Raw genomic sequence first — 24,016 nt, forward strand, 5'->3', positions numbered from 1 at the left:
GGGATACTGCACTGCAGGATCATAATTACAATCAACCGCTACATTTTCATTGACTCTGATGCACTAAATTGAGATACCTCAGTAGAGGAGCTGGCCAGCAACTGTCACAGTCAGTAATATTTGAAGATTTTACACAGTATTTCTATGCATTTTATGCCTTTTAGTGTTCCCCAATTGTTTTCCATCTTTCTTTTAATCTGAAAGTAATTGTTTCCAAAAAGAATGCTGGAGAAAATCGTAGAAGGTCTAGCTGTTGCCAAATTCACATAAAAGATAAAATTTACACTGTTTGTCAAATTTTCCCTGTATCTCAGTATCTAGAAGACTGGTATTACATTTCATGGCTCATGAAACTTTCAAAATTTGATAAAATAATAAGTATTATGCTATCCAGGATATGAGGGCCTCATAAAGAGTATTTTTTCCTTATGAGAACTATTTAATGATCAATAAGAGCAAAAGAATGAACCATGAGAGACTGAGAACCAAACTCATCCCACCATCTTTAGGCAACCAACTTGCACACTTAACTGAGGAGTAATTACCCTACACTCCCATTCAATCAATGAAATAAGAAAGGTCCCTCCAAGGAGTGATCCACCCACTTTAGCTGAATGTCATTCTCGGTGCTTATTTTTGTCTTGGCTACATAGTGGTTAGGTTTCTGCTGTAGATGAACAGTTAGCTTCCCAGTCTGGACCCGTTATGTGTCCGAGGTCACACACAGGCTGAAACCCCTCTATTGCTGAACTCTCGGCCCAGCGGCTTAACTGCAAGACCATTCTCTATTAAAAATTTCAGTTTTTATCATAGAAATCACAGAATCGGTAAGGTTGGAAAGGACCTCTGGAGATCATCTAGTCCAACCCTCAAGCAAGTGGCCCATACAGGGATCAAACCCATGACCTTGGCATTATTAGCAACATGCTCTAACTAACTGAGCTAAACTTTTATGAGTTTACAAAAGACATGATGGAGCATTCCTTGCTTACCTGTTCTCCCTTCTGCAATTGTTTGCCTGGAAGATATGCCCCCACTGACAGTGGTAACAACAACTGAATAGAGCCCTCCAGGTTTCAGGGGATGGAAATGGTATTTGTTGGTTTCACTGGGAACTGTCTCATTTTTAATAACAACATTCTCATGAATCAGTAATACTTGGTAGGAGTCTACATCTCCCAGTGCTCTCGTCCAGTTGGTAAATAAGCTGTTGGTTGATCCCTGATTTGCCACGATCAGACCAGTCACTTGGGCTGGCACTGCAATGCAAAATGTCATACTGTTACTGAGGGGAAACAAAATAAAACAAAATCCCCCAAATAACTCAAGTTTAGTCACACTGAGGAAGTGCATCAAAAGAACATTTCAATTTACAGCCAGACTCAACAGGACTAAAAATAATCCAAGTGTGGACTGCTTCCTGTCTGATGGGATGTGGTCTATGGGAAACTATCTATGACACAGAAAGGTCCTTTGGGCTTCAGCATAGCTTTTCTTGGTCAGATCAAAATGATTCAAGACTGGAGAACTGGAAGAGATCGAATTTTATAAGTGCCATTAAACAAAAGCAAACACCTACGGAAATCACTTGTTTTTGTGATGACGACTTTGTATACAGACTCTCTCATTCTCCTTTTTGTCTCCTATTCCCCAGCTTTCATTCCTATTAAATTGCAGATCAGTTCCATGAATACCTCAGACATAGTCAACTACACCTCAGAAAAGCTTCAGGCTCTTTCATTTTTGTGGTAACTGAGATGGATGTCTTTGGTTTTACCTTTTATTTTTACATTAGAAGATTTTGAGGATACTAACTTTTCTACCATCAGAAGATGAAATAATTATTAAACAACAATAGCATTTATCTAAGTATGAGATAGTGAACTTATATCAAAAAGAAGAATAAAGGAACAGAATATTTAGCGCAAATTTAACCAAAGTTCTTTTTTTTTTAAGTTGACAATATCTGCTCAAAGCAAGGGAATACACTTACTTCTTCCTACATACATATTTGCCTACATGATGAAGCACACCTGAAATAAAAAGCCCTTTAACTTTGGAAAAGGTGACTGCAGACATCATCTTCTGTTTTATATCAACGTTTCTGCATGCATACTACTGAATTAGAGATCATTAACACAAGCTGCAAAATTACGCACATCGCCGAAAAAAGATTCATGTAAACTTGAACCAAATATTTCAGCTGTTCTATAATACTTCTGTAACATAATCACTGTGCAAAAGGCTCTTCAGGTGATATCTCAGGCTTCACTGGAAGCTGACAAATCTGGGATACGTATAAGATTTCTGTCACATTTGCAACAATATTTTACGTGTAGATTTTGCTATTGAGAAGCAGACTCAAAGGTCTGAGACGCTTATTATGACCTGTGCTCCAAATTCATAGATGTTCATTCCTCAACACTTCAGACCTAATGCTGACATGTTCTCCCTACCTCATTTGCTTTCAAGCGTTGATTTGTATTAGTGAAGTGGGACATGGCAACCTTTACACTGGAATAGGCCCCCTGAAAGGGTGAAAGGCAGAAGGAAGTGAAATCCCAACTATCTAATCGCATAGCAGAGAAATGAAAGTTTAAGTCAAACTTTTCAGGTCTTGGAAGGACTTAAAACACTTTAGTAAGGGACGCTATCAAGCTGTAGGCATGATTAGATTCATGCACTAGCAGCTTGTTTCTTCCTGTGCTGTGCCAGACCAGAGCTACATTTTAGGACTGCTTGCACAGAAGAATGTGTAAGCAGAGTAAAGGAACACATGTGGTTTAAAGCCTGCACACGTGCACAGCATTAGTACTATGCAGGGGGTGGGAATGGGACTTTCCTTGTGTCAGAGTCCTCACCCTGAGCAACAGGCGTAGATTTTGGAATCAGAATAACAGAATGGTTCAAAATATGTTTTCAAGGTCACATATGTTTTGTGTCTGTCAACCTTGGAATGTTCCCCCTAAAGCAGCATTTTCCTGTTCCTCTCTTTCTTTTTTCTTTTTTTTTTTCCAGATGAGGTATGCTTTGAATCAAGGAAGTGACTTTCCCTAAGATATGCAGTGAAAATTGTTCTTCTTATATGGAATCTTGTACTAAAGGAAAATTGGTCAGATGTGACATTGTATTTCAGAAAACAGTTTTGCTAGGAATTACATATCCATTTCCCCAAACCTTTAAATAAACACTGCAAGACATCAGAGAGGGTTATAAGTGAGAGACTCAGAAACAACTCCTTTTGCTGAGGAAATAAATGTAAATTCAAGGCTTTTGATATTTGGACACTGAGTTCATCTAGTTTACTGTGAAGCAAATTAAGCTTTCATTAGTTAAAAGAAGCAAATATTAAAATACATTGACAGTATGGCACCTGTTCTTCCTTCCACTGAAGTCCAGTTGCTTAAGATCCCACTGATGGTAGTAACTGTAGCTGTGTATTTTCTTCCAGGTACCAAGTCTGTGAAAGTGAATTCCTTAGCTTCTTTTGCAAGCCCTTTTTTTATGACAGTAAGGTCCCTGTCTCCCAGTGAAACGACGTAGCTGTCCCATTCCGCAGCAGGGGTCATCCACATGACACTAAGTGAGGATTCATTAGCATGCTTGACACGGAGCTGGAGAACAGGCTCTGGGGCTGCAGAAGTGCACAAATATCACCATGAGAACAGAAATTTGTAGTGAACATACATGTTGTAACTCAAACTGCTAGAAGGAATTACTCTATGAGAGCGGCAGCAACAGAGTATTTGTAATTACAAGGAGATTCTTTACCTTTGTCTAGGAAGCAAATCTTACAAATACAGCATTTGTGCTATTCTTCCAATTAAAGGCTTTGGCCATAGACTTCAGTGATGCTTTATGGCTGTAATACTTAGATTTAAACTTATCCCAGGGTATATATTTTTGCACGAATGGAAATTCAGTGAAGTCAGTGAACCTCCTCTTGAACTGTGGGTGCTACACAGGTACATAAAGCATTCGTACCAAAAGATGTATCTAGGTCAATTTAGCTGTGACAAAAAAAGCATGTGAATTATTGGATTGGAGTGACATTCTGATTTTGCTCTGGTTTATAACTCACTGAAGTTGAGGGTTACTCCAAATTTACAGTAATATAAAGGAAAGTACATCAGTAAATTGCTGTGTGCACATGCACAGAGGAGAATACAAGCCGTTTGTCACTAACAGCAGTACTTTCGTCTTTTACTCTGAATTGGCATCATCAAAATACACCTCACTTTCCAAGCCAGTGGGCTTACACAGGAGAAGATTAAATCAGAATACGCCCTAATACCTATGCTTCATAACATGTACGTAACGTACCTGACTGTGGGGTCAAATATAGTTGTGAAGCAGTCACTGGTGCAAATTATTTATTGGACCATGTCCAATCGCTTAGCAGCGTCAATAGAAAGTAACACCATGATATTAAATAAAGTTATTCTTGATTTATATCAGAGTAACTGAGATCAGAACTTTGCTTACTCCAACAATGTTGGCTAGAAATGTTCAAGGATGCTTCAGTTCTGTAGCTTCTACTGGTCTTGCCATTGCACAAAATCAACCTTCAAGGAGCGAAAGGTAAGGGAGTAGCAGGAAAGGAGGGCAAGAGGAAGGATGAGAATAACACAGGGCCCCCCTATCTTATCTCACATTCTCCTGTGAGATAAGGTTCAGACTTTGCTTGATAATCTCCTCCAAAACTTCTTGTTCTCTGAATTGCACTCATTTTGCATTCAGAGAACAGAACTATTAACAACCATATTGCAATTATCTTTTTAGTCTGAAGCAATCGGATGTGGACTTGACTTACTCTAACATACTCCCAAAGAATTCCACGGATTGTGAAATTCCACTGTAGTGCATATGGATTTTCTTTGGAAAGGTTGACTTGAACAAACTCATCACATTTTCTTTCTGGAGCACAGCAGCTAGAACTGCTACTTATGGAAGAGCCACGCTAACTCACCTCATCCAACTTTGGTTAACCCTGGTGACAGTATTTAGTTATCCAGGCTGGCAGGAAAACCAGTTTGTCACCATATGTACTGATGATCAATACAGGAAGTTTGGTATCACTCTCTTTAGAGTGTACTTATGAGGTGTACCTGCAACCAGCTAGAACATGTAGCAGTGAAATGTTGCAAAGCCAGTGTTGTGCCTTGGTTATGACAGAATGGTGATATGATTCCCCCAACTTTCACTAACAATATATTACCGTGAAAATAACTGCTGAAAGTTTTCACAGAACTGCTAAAAACACTTATTTCTATTGCTGACAAGGGAGCTCTTTTTCAGTGCATAAATGGTAAAATTCATTTGTAGATATCCACGCACTATTTCTTTCTGATCAACCTTAGAGCCTCGTGAGCAGTCTGTAGTTTCACGTTCCCCAGACGAGCGCGCTGACCTGTTCTCCCAGTGCAGCGAGCCCTGCTCTGCAAATCGCCACTCTCCACAACGAGCTCCACGTTGTACTGCCTCCCCGGCACGAGGCCCACGTCCTGGATGAAGTACTCCTGCGAGTCCTTCTCTATGGTGGTGTTGAGCACCACGCTGGAGTGGTTCCACAGGAGCAGGCGATACCTCTCCCAGTCTCCCGCAGGGGGCAGCCAGCTCACCCGCAGAGACCTCAGCCAGCCAGCACCACTGGCAATCAGCTCAGAAACTTTCTGGGGAACTGAAATACAGAGATTAAGAGAGTAATTTTGAAGCAGGGAATCTCCGGCAAGAAATTCATGGACACTGCTGAAATCTGACTCGCAGCACAGCTTTGTAGTACTTGGATCAATCACAATAACATGAGGTATCTGTGACGAAGGAAAGTATTCATTTTAAAGATAATTTTTACTTTTCCCCACGTTTCACTGTTTCTTACTGACAGCAGAAATGGGGAACCTTGCATGGGGTAGGGAAAATCTTCCATAAGCATCTCGAGAACAAATCTTGCAGTGTTTTCAGTTAGCTTCCCAGCTGTTTTCTGCAGTTGATTAAGTTCGCTTGGAATTTGTTCATCAATTTGTCAAAGCTAAGGCCAAACCTTCAATCACTACAGGCCAAATTTTCTGATGTCAGCAACAGAAACACAAAGTCTGGGGGCTTCTTCCACAACAGGCTTGTGTGTCATCAACCCTCCTACCATAAAGTACCAAGGATCAAACCTCAGTTTGTTAAAGCTTCCACTCAGTCCTGTCCTCTGCTTGAAGAGTCCAGAATTTCTGTGTTCAACCTTCCTACCCTACTCAGGCTGTAGGCCACATTGGGATAGAGATCTGTCAGTCCTGACTACGAAGGCTTTTCTGTTTTTTGTGGAATAATTAAGCAGTAACCACACCAAGCAGCAAGTGGAAGACAGATGTACAGCATTAGGTGCTAGGACACCCCCAGATCAGCATTAGAGCCCTGACATCATCAAGTATTAAATGTGAACTACAGGGCTAGAGTCATGCTGTCATGTTTTCTCTGGCTCTGTTAACGTTTAATTACTCAGTACATACAAAAGATCAAGAGGTTTCCAACAGCATCACAAAATGCTTATCAGCTTCACTTGCCACGGGCATAGTTGGATATCAAGGCTAGATGTCCCACATATGAGCAAATATGGGAGATGGGTTTCAATTGCTGATCAAGTGGACAAAAGCACTCTGTATTTTGTTAGGATGTACGGATGTACTTGAACCATATCAGAAAAAACGTTCAGCCTTGCCAGACTGACTGGACATCATTAGGCCCTTCTGATCCAAAGTTTCAGTCCCTGTGATATCCAGCACTTGCCACCATGCTCCTCAGAAGCTTATAATGCCTTCAGCATCCCCCTCAATACAGACCAATGTGGATTATGTTCTCAGGCACCCAGCTCCCTCCAGGAGTTACAGACAGATACTAAGTGTCTAAGTCCTTCAGTATTACACCTGGCAGCCTAGGTTTATAAATCTGTCTTTAGGTCACATTGTATCTGCTGAGACGATCCTGTTATCAAAGTTCCTGGTATCTTTGGAAAAGAAAAGTCAGGGAAAGGAGTTGTGCATGTTCAGCACCTTTGGAAACAGCACTTCTAAATCCCCAATACTGAATAGGTCACAAATTCAGGTATCAGTGGTTTGAGTGAGGACCTGAAGCTCTCCCTTCAGATGGAAACAGTAATCTTAAAGGTGTTTGAGGTAGGCTAGATAAACAAAAATGACATGCATATAACTGGTCTGGCTTTGTACTTAACAGATTTGAAGAGCTTTACAGCTACATTTCAGGCTTATCATTTTGTACTGAGAATGGTGTAGCAGCTAGATATTTCAAAGATATCAAAGATATCTTTGAATGGCAAAGATATTTCTGCTTAGTTGTAAATGATAAATATCCTGCTTAGCTGTAAATGATAAATATCCTGTAAAACAAATACTCTGCTTTCTCTCACACACACACATACATATTTTACTTTTGTTGGCTCTGAGTTTTATTATCAACTTCTGTATGTATTCTTCACCCACTTACAAATTTTTCCTATCCAAATTCTACTTGGATTAGGCTGTTGTGAAGAAAATAGATGCCTTTGTGGCCAGTAATGCTGTGGCAAAATTGTGCCAGGGTTTTTCAGGTTCCAAATTCATACAAGAGATACCTCAGCGAAAATTATACTTCTAAAAGAAGAAAAGTAAAATACAAGCCAACACCACCCAGACTGGTACATGCCTTCCTTAGTCCATGCTTTTTCTAGTAAAGAAAGCTGAGACCTAATCTTTTCCTATTTGTAGATTTGTGCTTGGAGTAAGGGATAGCATTACATCAAAATTACTTAAAAATCTGCAAACAATTTAACTACATACAGGTTTCCCCCTACTGTAACTCATTTTACGTATTATTCTGAGTGGAATTAGCCACAGGTGGAATAGTGTGGAACAGTTTTGTCACAGGCTCACCCAGCTAGAAGGTCCTGAAATGCATCACTGTTTCCTGCTCTCCAGCTAAGCTGTAGCTGCTATTGGCTGCCAGGTTACTGCTGCCAGAGAGTCAGGAAGGGGTATTCCCGGAACAATACTGTGCTCTTTATCTTATTTTCCCTGGAACCTAAATCATTTTGTCTCCTGCAATGAATTTTCTGCCAGGCCAGAGCAGGCAAAAATAGCATTGGTTACAATATTCTCAGTGAAGCAGAAGACTTACATGTTCTGCCAGTTGTCATCTTATCAGTAAATAGTTCACCGCTGACCGTGCGAGCAGTAACGTGATAAAGACGTCCTGGAGTTAGCTTGTCAAAGTGAGTTTCTGTGACGGGTGGCTGTAAAGTTTTGACTTCTTTAACTGATCCAAGATGAGAAAGAGTGATGTTATAGAAACTGAGGCTTCCTGGAGGTCTTCTCCACCTAACTTTTAAAGTATCCATGCTGTCGTCATTAGTCACCGTCAAATCTAAGACTTCAGCTGGGGCTAAAATGATAAAAAGAAAGAGAATAAAATACTACAACCACAGAACATACGAAACCTACTGCTTTCAAACCACAATAGTAAGTCTTGCTTTCAAACAGTTATACGAGATTGAGTATGACTGATTGAGCATGAAAAGTAGAAAGGGCTATAGCAAAACTTGGTCACAGTGCAGCAAGGTGCAGTCCTGTTTAAGATAATCTGCTCCAGAAATGGAATCTCTTATGATGTCCACTATCACCCCACAGAATGGCTAATCTGTCAGTCATGTCCACATTCACACTGGTCATTTTCACTGTAAAACAAAGCAAGGCCCATGCTCCTAAGAACGGAGATACCTGCATACGTGTCAGCAGAGCAAACATTACATCGCATCTCTGAGGCAATGCCGTACTTGCACCAGATTATGTGGGACTGGATTCAAAGTCATCATCTCTATCTTTATATCAAATGAAAAGCATTAACCACCTACAATATCTTCATTTTCAAGCTAAGGGCACTCTAGGTTCTGAAATAGAGGACAGTGGCGGATTCTAGACAGAATAATTTTTTGTTCTGAGCAAACTTGTGAGATTTACATTTTTTGCATTACGCAACAGGAAGAAATCAAGAATTCTGGAGAAATAAAACAAGGGGGATAATACCCAGAATGTGCAATGCTAGGTGACAACAGCACTCACCAATATGCCCTAAACATTGCAATATTGTTCACTTAATATTAAATTATATACACTTGGTAAGGTTTCTGTAAGTGAAACTGGAACTACAGTTTTCTATAAATTAGGAAAATCAGGGGCATGACACTTTTTCTGCTTACATGAATGCTTTAACCACCGTTCTCTGGCAGAATGTCATTTTATATTTCTCCTTATAATCACAGAACTCTATTCTGAAAAACCTTCCTGAAAAAAGATTCATCATTAAAAATCTGCTTGGGTGAATCAATACTTTATGTGAAAAAAAAAAAAAAAAGATTTCTATTTTAAAGTTCTCGATCTGTTCTTTTTTTTTCACTTCCTTTTCTAAACTACAACTATTTTGCAACCCAGAGATAAAAAGAGCCACAGGAAATAATTTTTAATAAAACTCTCAAGCTCTACATCTCCCATGCAGTTAAGTAAGAATCATGAAGTTAAACCATCTTCCATACCGTGAAATAATTGGACCAGATTCTGTCTCAGTTCACTGCAGCAGTTAAGTGGATCTCTTTCACAGGTGATACCAAGACATCTGGGCTCAGATTGTTAACTACTAGTTTCAAATGCATAATGGAACTGCCTAAATTAGCTGTGTAGCCAAGTTAGCTGCTAAATTAGCTTGGAGTATCTTTCACTCCCTCTACAGCCTTTGCAGAGAAGTATCTGCAAGGGGTAATTCAGTCACTGAAGTTTGGAGATATACACTGGAACATGATCCACTTATTACTCTGGAACACATCTTGTAACATTACTAGATTACAGCCTTAGCTGCCCCTTCTGTTGTGACAAATTCCAAAATCATACCTGTCCTGACTGTTAGAAAACTGCTGCTTTCCAGTCCTGCAGCCTGGCTTATGACAGACAGGTTATACAGGTGCCCAGCCGTAAGTCCAGAAAAAGTGTAGGAAGTCAAGAGATCTTCTTGGTTGATCTCATGAACTGGGACATGACTATCCATTAACACCAGCCTGTATCGATCCACGTGCCCAGTGCCAGGAGACCACGAAGCATGGATAGTGTCTGTCTTGACACTCACTTGAATATTTTTCACAGGGGACGGTACTGTTGGAATACAAAAAAAAGAGAGATGCTTAAGGCCTAATGCTTGTTTGTATGATTTCAGCAAGTTTGAACACATTAACTTTTGAAGTATGCTGAGTTTCTTCAGGGTTAGTGAAAAGCCAGCCCCAAGTTTATGGCCAACTATGTCATGACAACATTCCTCCATGCTTAGGAAATGACTCCTAATGTAAGCCAGAGATTCATGTTTTGTTTACTTATAACCAAATATACATACATACATACATACATATATATATACACATATATATATATATCTTTCCGAGTAGAAGAACTCTATATATGTTTTAATTTCAAAATGGAGAACTGAAAAACACTGCAGGGAGTTTATTTAGATAAACTACAATAAAAGAAGTCCTACCGGTAAATCCACTTATGTGAAGTTCAGGGGTACTCTTATTTCCAGAAACTGCACTGAGGATGATATTATATTTATTCCCAGGAATGAGACCGGAAAAAGTATTTTCCATTCTTGACATTCTTCCCTCTATGGAGACTTCTTGTATTTTTTTACTATTATGATCAGATAATAGTAGCTTATACAAATCCACCTTTCCTGGGGAAGGATCCCACCAAACCTGTAAGCTTGTGAGTGTAGTTTTTTCCTTATTAATTTCAAATCGAGGTGGTGGCAAGGGATCTGTAGTTAGAAAAAATGAACATAAAATAAAAAAAGATATTTCTTGGACTGGAATTGTGTGAAGTTTACATATTAGCACAAAAAAACTTCAAAAGCTCCCCCTTCCATGATCCTGCCGCAAATATTCTTCAAAAAGTCTTTTTTCCCAATTTCTAAACATTTTATCACCAGAACCAGCCTACATGAGAGTCCTGCAGGATTCAGAAATGTGTGTTTGCTCACATAAACGCGCGCACACACACACACACACACACACACACATATAGAAATGCACTTGCAGCTGTGGATGGTAAAAATGAGCTTGAAAAATTGCTTCAAAATTCTAACAACTGTATTAGGAAACAGCAAACATGAAAACCATCAAATTAGATAATGCCTCAGTTTAATGTAGCTTTATAGATACATGGTACCAGCAGCTTCCATTTTCTGGTGCTTACATAAACATTTTATTTTGTAGCACTAAAACGATAAAAAGATATGCACTTAATCTCAGGCTTCCTCAGCTGCTGAGCTGACCATGAGCATTTACACATTTAGACTGATGCAAAATGAAAAATTTTAAGGGCAGTAATCCTTTAGATTTTGGTATTACCTTCAACCACTTTAAAGAGCTTCTGATAGACTATGCTTCTGCCCCGCTGTAGTATTGTTGATATAAATAAAAATAATAAAAAAAAAAAAAAAAACACACACAATACTTTGGATAAGTTTTTAAGAATTCTTACTTTGGACTATTTTCTGATAAGCTCTCAATGTTCTTGTATTGTTTATTAAGTAACTAGCAAGTCAAATCCCTGGAAAAAGAGTATACACTCTACAAGGATGGCAACCACTGACCAAAACCAAAGTCTCTGGTTGTTTTTATTCTCCAGGACTTTTTCATCTCCCACAAGACTTCATGCAAACCAAAAGAAATATACTACACGTTGATGTCCTAAGGCATTGACATTTATGTCTCCTAAGAAAATTAAACAATTGCATATTAAAAAGGTATGTTAAAACAACCCAAAGCAGCAGAATCAACCACTCACAAGCTAGGAACTTAAGAATAGAGGTGGTCCAGCCACTTAACAACTTGATTTGGCTTCTGCATGAGTTCGCTCTATGCTCATCTCGCCTAGCATCAACAAGGGAGTGTGTGGCACATCTAGGCTGAGAACCAAGGTCCCTATGGTACCAGCAGTGCCTTAAACACAGAACAACAAAACTCTTTTCCCTGTGCAGCGCTGCTGCCTGGTTCCCCCAAAAAGGCAGAGGAAAGCATGCGAGATCACATAATTTAAAACCGCACAGTAAAGGCTGAAAGGTAAAGGCAAAGTCGAACCTAACCGCTCTCCCAGGAATACAGCGGTCTCCCTATCATGGGGCTAGCAGCCTTGATGCTGTTCTTCAAAGCCTGGGTGTATGGAGGGTTTGTTTGCTTCGGCTCTGCTGAGGGCATACTAGTGCCAGGTTTTGGTCGTATACTTGTCAGTCAAGTACAGTAGGAATTTCAGGGTAAAAATACTGTGTCCCTTGGAACCTAGTTCTCTGCTTAAATTCAGATGCCTGCTTCAGATCCCAGAGACACTACTGCTCTTCATAAAAAGAAATGAAAATTAAGAAAACCAATAAAAAAACCCAACTATTTTCCTTTCTTGACCTCATTTTCAAGGTCAAACTACTTCTGCTTAAAGCTGAAAAAAAAATAAAACTCAAGTCAAAGACCAGGCACATCAGACTTCAGGCCAAATAGTTAAAACTTGACCAAGTTCAGCAATTCAAACAGGAGATTTTAATGAAAGGTATCAGGAAATCTTAACAATAGGCTTGACTACCAGCTCCACCTATAATATATACTAATCCACCAAAAACTATTCTGCTGGCAAAAGTGAATAGCGGGAGTATAATTCCTTGAAGGCAATTGTTCTAATCAGAAAAGGTCAAACTTTGGGAGTCAGATATAAATTCCAGTACTACAATATGGTCAGATGCACAGAGAGCTGGAAAAAAAATAATTTGACTGATAGCAAGAGAACAGTCATGATAACTGTCAAGAAGTTTAATTCTCACTCCAGCAACAGTTAGGATTAGGGTAACCGTTCATCAGCCCTGCAAAAGCAATCAGTGTTTTTAATCCACATTATTTGCCAGATTCTAGGAAGCAGCGGCATTTTCCGCAGCGGTTGGGCTGTCCCGTTCAATCTGCCTCCTAAGGTGTATCAACCAGAAAGAGGGGTTGCGTGCCTAGAAGGTGAAGTTCAGAGACGCAGACTTTATCTAATCTATCTGGCCCAGCAAACAAAACACTCAGTGCTCCCCGCATCCGCTCGGACAAAGGAACAATGAGGCTGGGAAGTGCCTGCGCTGGAAGAGCCCTGGATGGAAACAAACACTTAAAAAGCCATTTACATTGTTACACAAGGCCCTGCTGGCAACAGTACAACACCGATGCATCACAGAAATCAAGCATTTTCTCAAAAATCTTGTTATACCGTTTGATACTATATGAATTAATGCCTCCTGGTCCTCAAAGCGGTCTTCCAGAAGACTTAGCACTGTTTGAATCCACCGCACCTCCACAGCTGCTGTATTTTCTAGGAAGGACGGATAGTCCCTTCATGTCTAGTCCCAATGACATGATCCGCTAAGACAGTCTTAAGTGTAGAAACGCCCCCGTCTTGTCAGAGAGATAAGAATAACTGAGAGATTCGAGCCCAGGACTAAGGACAGGGAATTCTTGATTTCCAGTCCCAGCTATCTTTAGCTGCTACCAAGTCACTTAGTTTTCCCTTTTCACAAAACAGTAACCATAAACATAAGGATTTTTCTGAGGATTAAATAAAAGGTTTCCATTTCACTGCTCTTAAGTATGAATATGCATTTCTTTGGGAAGACATGCATAATCTTTACAACAAGCTACACTTACTTATTTTCTATTTGTACTCTGGCTCTCAAAACAACGATCATATGCATGATACGATACAGTACACAGCCAGAGCCATGTCAAAATAGATGTTCCTACAGATGGCTAATAAATCACATTTGTCCCAAATAATTCAAAATTTACAGGAGTGAATGCATGGCCAAGCCAAGCTTCTGGCTTTTATACAGTTGTATTTTACAATAGAATAATAATTTGCCAGTCTGTATCTTGGAAGGTAGACTTTTTAACTTCTTTTCATTTAAATGCGTAACAATTTTTTCTGACAAATTTTTCCTTACCTGATAGTTGTATCAGTACAGTTTGCTCGGATTAGGCAGTAACAAAATCTAGCACTGTAATAGTTTAGTATAAAATAAATTTGAGAATAGTATTTATAAGCCCATTTAAAAAGATTTATTTGAAAGCGGGGGAATTCCCCAGTCTTTCTTCATGGCTCTCAAGACCATTTTACTTCCGATTCTCAGCATATGTCATGGTCATACATTTAATTGTAACTTAGAATCTGTTCATATATTGGTGTTTTTAACTAAAATTTTAATTAAAGACCTAAAGTCATTCACTGAAAATACACTACTGAAATACACAGATACGCTGAAGCACAGACATTTGGAGAATTAAGGGCTTAAAAGTATTTTATCTGAAAATGAGAAAGACACAATCCTACTATTCTTTCTCACACAGTAGCTCTTAGTCACAGAAATAGTTTAACTGAAATCAATAAAAAAAGATAAGCGCAAAGGACCAGCAGGTGCCTGTGCTGTCACAACTTCAGAATCTCAATCAGACGACTTAGTGCTACAGGCTTATATACTGTTTTATGTACGCACATTAACAAATACACCAAACAGTAATATTAATGCAAAACATACCAGATAGATAGGCAGACTTTAGTGCCTGCCAGCATCTGTAATCTCAGGTTCACAGTGGAAAATTTATCTGTAGCTCAGAGCTGATAAATGGTGTTACCAGCCTTTTTTTCATTTCCTACTCTCCCAAAATAGCACAACTACCAGACTATATAAGCCATGTAGACGCATGGGTGTCTACATGGCTTATATAGTGCATATATGATTGCATTTTCCATGGTTTTGCTGAAGCAATTTTAGGTCTGTTCCAGAGGATTAACTGGTTGTCTTTTTTAATTGATAATCTGTAGATCAAAATTACTTGAGATCAAAATGACAGATTCCACCTGAGTGAATTAGAGTGGTTTACGCTATGAGTATTTCATACATTATTAGACTTACATTAGATGCATTCATCAGAGGTATAAAAGTGGCTTCTCTACTCCTAAATATTCTCTGAATGTCAGGTATTACTTGAGAGTTTACACAGTCTGGCTGAGCTGCACACTTATTCTACTGGAATATCAAACTTGTAAACAGCATAGTCTTAACGTGCTATCATAACCATGATTTTAATGTATAATTAACACCCAAAAAGCCAAATTAAGTTAAGGATTTGGTCCTCTCTAAATCTTCATATTAGAATCATAACAATTATGGTACACATTATTTATTGGTTTCACCTTAAATCCTGAATCAGAATTTAACAATATATTTTGAGTTTTATGGGCTTAGCTACTCTATCACTTTGTACAAGAAATGTGATGAAAAAAATGAACTCAGAACAGGAACGAGCTTATGAAAATGTCAGCAGTACTGAATATGAGCAGAAAGTTAAAGTTTCTGAATTAGGTATATAAATGAATCTGTGAATTTCTCTGTGTACATTTATTGTATCAAGAAGATATAAATACTCAAAACGGCCAACTGATTTTGCAAAATTAAACACATGAGATGGAATTCCTCTCATTTAATTCAATTGTCTAAATTTCAGGTACCTGCGTTAACCTCAACGCGTCAGTGGAGAAAGAGGGGCACCTCCGAAGGGCAGCTTAGCCCATCGTTCTTGGTCAGAGAGCTCGGGAGGGAAACCCCATAGAGCACCAAGGCCAGGCACCGTATTTTAGATGGCTATTGCCAGCTGAACAAAAATCCCACCTACAACAGCTCAGTTCTGCTGCTACTCACATCAGTGGGAATTTTATTTTACAATATGGCTTAAAATATTGGTCACACTTCCATACACACAGGATAGCTTCCAGGAGCATATGCCTGCGGGCATTAATTTCAGTACGTCAAACAAAACTACTGACAGCAAAAGTTACTAAGATCAGGTGAGAAAGAGCTTCCAGAAAACTAGTTTAAAATGCTGCCCCTAGTGGACACAGAGGAATAACCCTCTTAAAAAAATGGATCTCCCTTTATATTGAAATACACGGTATTGACAGTGCATCATTGGTTGTTGAGGTACATAGAAAATCCTATGTATTTCTTAGAAAAAAAATAAATTGACAAATTTTGCAGCTAATTGTTGGTTTTAAATATGTTCAAGCGATGCAACAGATGTGACTGAATTCAGGTAAGTAAGTGAGGAACCAAGGAGCGATTTCAATAGCTGTCCTTGTAGGAAACTTCCACAGCCCCTCTATTCATATTTTGCACTTTCAGCTGACTTCTGCTATCCAAAATCCAGATATAAAACAGAATTGAGCTATTCTCAACTAATTAGCAAGATTGCAATTTGAACTTCAGTATCTCCCCTGGCATTGACTACATAATACGACTATTATCAACGGTCGCTTCAATCACTTTTATCATCTTACAGTCTTGCAAAATCTATTTTCCAAGAAAACTGTCATAAATGACGTGTATGAACTACTGTCTAAATGATAATACATTAATCAACATGCTGTGTAATTTGCTACCCTTTTCTCTACTTCTACTCAAATGATCAGAAATAGATCTCTAATATCCAGCAACGATGGTGATCTATACCTGTCATTCTGCTAACAGCTGACTTAATCGATTTTCCAATCATAGCTCATCAATGTTAAAAACAGTTGGCACAACGACTGATACGGATTTAAATGACTGTTTCTATGGAAACCATTACTCATTTTCACCAAGTGACCCCACTCCTGCTCAATGTATAGCTATCACAGCAGCAGACTTGTCATTAGACTTTCTAAATCTGAATCACCAACACTTTGCAGGGCTAATGCAGGGTATCTAGTGCGTTTGTACAGCCACTGCAGGGAAGGGGGACTGACGCTAACTGATGGCTCTGAACCGGTAACTGCTGAGTATTCAGCTACTGCTACCTTCAGACAGTTACACTAATACGGCAATACCACTCTGAAGCCAAGACTTTGGGAACAGATCAGGGAACCCTGCAGTGATGGACACTATTGAAGACGTCTCGGTTTCGAGTCTCAGGTTAGCACCAGTAAGCGGCTGCACAACACCGCGTTTCACCCTCTTTCAAAAAGCACCGGCACCTACAGAAAGAGGCCAGGTCTTCTGACACTGAAGGCAGTTGCTCTGTGCAGTTCATCACTTCATGGCATTCAGCTGCTGGCGTGCACCCGCATGCACACACACACACACACACACACACACACACACACGCAGAAAGGGGGCTTCCCTCGGCAGCCCACGAGCAGGTTGCAGGAACATTTTTTACAGCCAGTCATGGATGCACGGATACATGCAAGCATCACTGGTCCATCGTGACACCTTGATGGCTGTATTCAAAGAAAATGTACCTGCACTCACTGATTTTTAGTCTTCTCATCGTGACTATGTGTGCGGGGGGAGGGCAGTACTCGTTTTAAGGAGCCATCCCCCAACTTCTGCGTGCTGAAACCCAACCGCACCAGAAGTTCCAGCCTGCATTTTCTGTTTGACTGCGATCGGCGAGGGAAAAAATATTAAAAATAAAACCCCCGAACAGTATAAACGGTCCCCGAAGCTGCGGATCGCCCTCGCGGGGGACCCGCTCGCCGCGGAGCGGGGGCGGGGGGGGCCCTTCGCGGCAGCCGGCGGCCCCGCGCCCGCCGCCCGCCCTTACCTGTGCGCACGGCGAGCTCGACGGGCTCCCCGCCGGAGCGGGGCTGGATGCGCAGGCGGTAGAGGGTACCGGCCGCCAGGCCCTCGCAGGCGCCGCCGTAGGAGCCGTTGCCGCCGCGGGCGGGCTGGCAGGCGGCGGCGGCGCCGTCCTCGGAGCGGGCGGCCAGGCTGAAGTTGCAGGCGGGCGCCGAGGCGCGCCAGCGCACCCACACCGACGGCCCGGCCAGCCGCCACGCCGTCACGTCGGCGCTGCAGCCCGCCGCCTGCCCGGGCCCGGCCTGCGGGAGGAGCGGAGAGACGGTGAGAGACGCCCGTCGGCCGCGGCGCGCTGCCTCGCCCGCCCGCCTCCCCGCGCGCGGCTCACCTTGGTGAGGGCCAGCGCCGTCCACAGCGCCAGGCCCGCTCCATAGCTCAGCATCGCCGCCGGCTTTTACGTGCCGAAACCCCTCGCGGGGAGGGAGGGAGGGAAGCAGCCGAGCGGCCGCGACGGGCACCCCCCACCCCCGCCCGGGGCACCCCCTTCCCGCGGGCGCCCCCCTTTCCCTCCCTCCCTCCCTCCCTCCCTCCTTCCCCGGCCCCGCTGGCCGCCGAGCCCGCTGCCGGGCCGCCCGCCCGTGGGGCAGGCGCCGGGGCTGCCCCTGCGACGGCGGGTGCGCCGGGGCTGCCGGCCGCGGCCGCGGCTGCGGCTGGAGGCGGCGGCGGCCGGAGCGGGAGGCGGAGGCGGCGGCGGCAGGAGGCGGCGGCCGCTTCCCACGCTGCCATTCTGACCCGGGCGGCCTCCGCCGCAGCCCTTGCCGACGGCTTCCGCAATCAAAAGGCGATTTCCTCGCCTCTCGCCGCGGGGGGGAACCGGGCGGCGGCGCCCCGGGGGCCGCCGCTGCGCCCGCCCCGCGCCCCGCGCCCCCCGGCGCGGCCGCCCCCTCGCGGCGGCGGCGCCGCCTCCCTGCCGGCTCCGCTCCGCTCGCTTGGCTCCGGCCCCCTCTCCCGCCGCAGCGCTCTTCCTCCCCGGCCGCTTCCTCCCTCCCCTGCTCGCCCCCGGGGATCCTCTCCCAGCGCCGGTTTTGGCTCGGGGTGGCTGCGGTGGGCCCCGTCGCTGGGGCCCGCCGCCCTGCATGGGGCCCGTGGGGCGCTGCGCCTCGCGCCCGCCGCCCCTCGCCCGGCTTCGTGGCCGCCTCGCGTCGCACGTGCCGTGCCTTGTGCCTGCCTCCCGCCTCGTCTGGCGCTCGCCTCGCCTTGAGCCCACCTCATCTCGCCCGCACGCTGGCCTCATGCCGGCACCATCACCCAGCCGCCCGCCGCTAGCCTGTGCCGTCCCCGGACGGGCGCTTCGCCTCTGCGTCCCCACCGCTCGCCTCTCTGCTGCCTCGCTTCCCCCTCCGTGGCTAACGGGCTGCGCAAGCCCCTCTAGGTCGGGGGCTCCCTCAGGAGGACCTCAGGGCCGTGGGGGGCTAGCTGGAGTCCACCAAGGCCTCCATCCTCTCAGGGCGATGTGCAGCCAGGAGGCACCTGGCAGAGCCTGTCGCGGAGCTGCTTCCCGCAGCCCCACGCACCGGCGGCGGAGCAGCCCGCACGTGCCAACGGCAGCTCGTACGCCGGCGGCCGGGTAATCTCGGCTTTGGGGTTCTGCATCCAGTCCCGCCCTTGAAACAATCTCCGTCCTAGTGCCCTGAATAACTCCCAGCCTAAAGCCACACTCCTCCGAAAGCGCGAGAGCCGCCGCGTTTTCGGACGAAGCAGAACAAGCTGAGCGCAGCTCCAAATTTGGAAACAGCCGCAGCACTGCGCTCCATTTCTGTCATGTACGCCCGTTTCCCTTTACTCAGGCTTCAGCCTTATAAAACTCCTGTGTATTTGTACTGGGGAGGAAGAAGAAACATGACTAAAATTCAGACCTTCAGATGTCCAGGTAGACAAAAACTTAGCAGTTAGTGGCTAAGTTTGGGATTGCTTAAAGGGGGGGGGAATATGACATTTATTGTCTTCACACAGGAATGTGGCACATTTCTGTGCTGTTCTGGACTGTGCGGTGCACAAAGGATTTCAACTTTGAAAAGCAGCACCTCGAGCAAATTCATCAGCGTCCCTGTTTCGTTTTTTGTCCCATTTTGATATTCAGGGAGAAAAAGATGCTGTGGTTTAAAAATGTTACTCTGCCCTTTAGGGGAACAGCTACTATAGGATTTTTCTGGGCAGCAAACCGTCAAGGATACAAATACCCGAAAAGCCTTAGCTCTCATTCCTCCGTTCGGGGAGCAGAGTGTTGTCCAGCACCTGCAGAAAGCTGCATTTATCTCAGTGGAGCTCCGTGCCTGGTCCTAGTGTCATGGCAAAGGAAGTGCTGGGCTTTAACCTGCAAGGGCTCGTGGGGATTTTTAAATTTATGACTAATAACCTGAAGTGATGATACAAATATGTACTGATTATCAGTTAATCCTCAAGGCCATTACAAGACCAGATCCCCCTTGTAGCAGATATTTTACTTACTTCTGACAGAAGGAGGGACCTTGTCCTAATGAGCTATTACAATGATAAACAAACTGTTGGTGGAAAACACAGGGTATGTGTAGTAGCCATGAATTGGGACTAAAATGATACTGGGGTCTTGTGATCAAGATGAGAGATTTTTATAGCATAGTATCATCTTTAGATGATTGTACTTTCTGGATCTGATGGCATAGACCACATCAGCATTTCCCCAGCACAGGAGGACAGCAAATTTGAAGGCTTGTCAGGATGTTTGGCTTGCTTCAGATCCCTCTCCAAACATGAGAATATTCAGTCACCTGCCTTTTCTTGGGAAGTAGAACTCACATTATAGGGATTTTTGAAAACATGTCCATAATCTGAACTTGCGGAAAATACATAGTTTAGATAAGGAGGTGCAAATTAAATAGATGTAATACAAGAATGAAGAAAAATCAGTGCAAATAACAAAATTCAGGAAAGAAATTTGACTTAGTGTGAGTGCTTGCAAGAAGCACTAAAGCTTCTTGGAAATACTTTGTCTGTCTTTTCCAGCTAACTTAAGTTAATGTGTGGAGAAAAAAGTAGATTGTTGCTTCTCAGCATTGTCTATTATTTAGAAGTTCCTGCTTTATTACTGTTATTTCTGCCATCATAAAAATCTTTAAAACTACCCTGTTACAGTTACATTAGTAGGAAAGTACTGGTTTATGGGTTTTAAGACTTCCTTCTGTACATTAACCAGCACAGTGTTGCTGTAAGGGTAAGATCTGCTGCAGATGTCTATGCCAGCACTGGAATAAAACAGGAGGGGTTCATCATTCAGTGGTGGCAACGTATTTATATAAAATAGTCAACATTATACGAGTAATTTATTTCCACATTGGTATTGAATAAATGAACTTTTAGCAAGTAGGCAATCATAGCCTTTAACATTGGCTGATCTCTGTGGCAAGCCAAGAAACTAATTAAAAAAGAAAGAAAAAAAAAGAACTGGAAGTGGGTTTTGGGAGTGGCCGGACATGTCTCTAATAGCAGGCTCCAAAGTCTCTTTCAGACACTTTCCCAAGGCTTCCTGACTTTTTTTTTTAACACCAACCTCTCTCTCTGTCTCTCTAATCAAGAGGAAATGGGCTTTGCATAGCTTTTGTCATGTCTTGAAAGTGCAAGCTGCAGTTTTACTTGAAATCCAAGGCTGCTCTAAACTAAACATTTTGTTTGATTGAAGTGCCACCATTGTCCTCCCCCCCCCCCAAAAAAAGGGGGGGGGAATGCTCTCAGCCAAGTAACTTCAAGGCTTTAATTCTACAAACACGAGGACCTGGCCTGGCCATATGCAGTTCATAGGAGGTATTGTCTTCCTAACAACAACACTCAGCACTTAGCACTATGTGTTTTCGAAGTATTGTGTTAATCTCAATTAATCTTCTAAACATCCCTGCTAGCTTGACAAAATTTTTTAAAACTTTGTTCTAAAGATAGGGAAACTGAAAGATAGGGGCCAAAAATTGTAAGCTTGCATGTCTAAAATGGGATAGACAGATTCAAATGGCTGGCGGGATGCTCCAAGGTTCAGACACTCATGAATATTGTTTTTGTGGTGATGCCTACCATGCTTATCTTCAGGAACCGGTTTTGAAAGCCTTGACTAAGTAACTTGCTCAACTCTAAATCATGTGAATCAGTAGATGAACTGGGGTAGGAACAGAGGTAGCTCTCAGTTCAGACACTGCTCTGGCACTGGTGGGGCTGTTTAGTAGCAGTGCTGGAGGCAGTTCGGGTAACACTGGCTTTTGTAGGATGTTTCCAGTTGCAGGAGAGTGTGGGAGTTATGCACATGAACAGAGGGCATGGTGAAATTAGTTCAGGCTGCCTGCACCAAGCCAGAATAATCATATTCTAATGCAGAACCGTCCATCAGCTCTTGAACAAGGTGCAGCGTGTCTGTCATCAGCTCAGTCCCTTTTGGTCAGCACTGGGATAGCAGTGGCAGGTTCCATAAACCTTCGAGTTGGTTATTTGGGTCAACACAGCCTCCTTTTCCCCTTTCTGAGCCAGGCCGCAGCGATGTTGTTCATACCAGATTGTACCGGATTTCCTTAGGGTAACCAAGGGTATGTAGCAGCTCCCCTTAAAGTCCACAATCCTCCCAAATGCAAAACATATTTCTTAGTCTCATTCACAGTAACACCGACAGCCAAAGTAATGACTAAGACAACGTATTTGCCTACCCCCGTATTTTGAGCACAGTGTGGTCTCCTTGACAAGAAGCCATACACAAGTTAGGGGCTTTCAATTCTAAATCTGTCCCCTAAACGAGGTCATAAAATATCCTGTGTTTCTTAAAGCATCGTTAAAGCTAGACCCTCACTCATGCAACAAGCCCGTGGCAGACACTAAGACACTGGGAGCAGAATCGCAGGCTCCCGTGTCTCCAGCAAGACCCACGATCTTTCTACCGCACCTCACATATCCTGAACGTTTCCCCTCTTAGGTCAGAGAGTTTTCACAACGCGTAATGTGTGCCACTACCATACTGTAGAGCACAGGCAGAATTTTTCTGCAGCCGTACTCTCAGCAGAGGGCATTATCAGAATCAGCAAAGTATCCAATTAAAATAAAGAACAAAGCTCAATTCTCTAGGTTTTTTCTAATTCACCAAACGCCCACCTGTAGTAGCTATCAGGCTCCACAGAGTGGAGCAGGCTTAATATAAATCAATCAATAATTCCTCTGCCTTACCTCCTCTGTAGTGCTGGCGTATGGGAGAATAGTTGTCAGAATCCAGGGTTTCTCTGTTACCGCAGATTTCAAGTCAAAATAAAGATTTTCAATGACATTTTTACTGAAGTGTTCAGTTACATTTCTGATGATCGTCTGTGTGCTATTCTTAAGCAGACTTCCAGGCCTAGATGTAATAGCATTAAAAGGGGGGGACGTAGGTGTTGTACTCCATACAGAAGTTTCTGCATCTTGAAGATCTAAGACAAATAAAGGAAAATAATTTAAATCACCTTTACTTTTTTATCGTCAGTTCTTTAGATGCTAATAAATGTGGCTGATATGACTCTTAAGTACTTTAAGTGCACCCTTGAGTTCTCTAATTTTTATTTTCAGTGCAAACAGGTATTTTATATCAAGATCAAACTTTGTGTAAAGCAAAAGCATAAAAAAAGATTTCCCTGACCATTCAGACCATTTGTTTTAAATGTATTTCATCACTGATTTTGAAATTAAGAGAAAGGATAGCACAATGTTTTAGCTCGTGGCTTTTTCACTTTCTTGAATCTATCCAGTAGCATACAATTTCAGCATTGTATGGTCAAAAAAAAAAACCCTACTTGTAAGAGCCATGGCCAGATTCTCGTTTCCCTTTTGTTGGTACAAGTGCAATATTATTTTATTCGAATTAAAGAAGTTCCTTGTGTCCACATGGGACATTCCTCTCACATTTTTTAAAGTAGTTCCATGCAGAGACCATGCTAATGCTTGGCTGATGCATTTCCAAGGTTCAGCTAACAATCATATCAGTTAGCTGAAGTGTCTGCAAACTTAACTGTGGATTTGCTTTTTTAGTCACGTATCCTTCAGAGAACGCCAAAGTTGCAATTAGAGTGCAGGAAAGATTTTACTATACATTTTTCCTCCACATTTTCATGGCTCTTCCTCCCCATTGGTATGCATTTAATATCCTTTCTTTGTGGCTGTGAGGGCAGGGTTCAAGCTGTGGTGGCCTCTACATCTGGTAGCATCACATTTCAGCTAAGCAATTGGAATTGCTCACTGGCCCCTTCTCACAAAACACTGCCCTGCCATTGCTGGAGCACAGCTAGTGTGTATTGGCTCACAGCCCAAGATAGTTTGTCTGTCCTTGAAC

At 42.8% G+C, this 24,016-nt stretch overlaps 1 protein-coding gene across 4 annotated transcripts in view; it reads right to left on the bottom strand.

Moving 5' to 3' along the window:
* The window catches only part of PTPRB (protein tyrosine phosphatase receptor type B), a 68,399-nt gene that overhangs the window by 32,843 nt on the left and 11,540 nt on the right, over positions 1-24,016 (bottom strand). For 3 of the 4 annotated variants that reach the window (XM_062584548.1, XM_062584558.1, XM_062584540.1), the window contains exons 3-10: positions 22,882-23,120; positions 17,678-17,954; positions 10,558-10,836; positions 9,921-10,178; positions 8,158-8,421; positions 5,411-5,680; positions 3,374-3,634; positions 993-1,259 (exon numbers count right to left, since the gene is read on the bottom strand). In XM_062584548.1, the coding sequence (XP_062440532.1) occupies positions 993-1,259; positions 3,374-3,634; positions 5,411-5,680; positions 8,158-8,421; positions 9,921-10,178; positions 10,558-10,836; positions 17,678-17,954; positions 22,882-23,120 (2,115 nt within the window). Of the gene's footprint in view, positions 1-992; positions 1,260-3,373; positions 3,635-5,410; positions 5,681-8,157; positions 8,422-9,920; positions 10,179-10,557; positions 10,837-17,677; positions 17,955-18,040; positions 18,207-22,881; positions 23,121-24,016 lie in introns of those variants that run through there. The other variant, XM_062584568.1, reaches the window with a different exon arrangement.

This window comes from Rhea pennata, chromosome 1 (assembly GCF_028389875.1).
Source record: "Rhea pennata isolate bPtePen1 chromosome 1, bPtePen1.pri, whole genome shotgun sequence".
Taxonomy (NCBI): domain Eukaryota; kingdom Metazoa; phylum Chordata; class Aves; order Rheiformes; family Rheidae; genus Rhea; species Rhea pennata.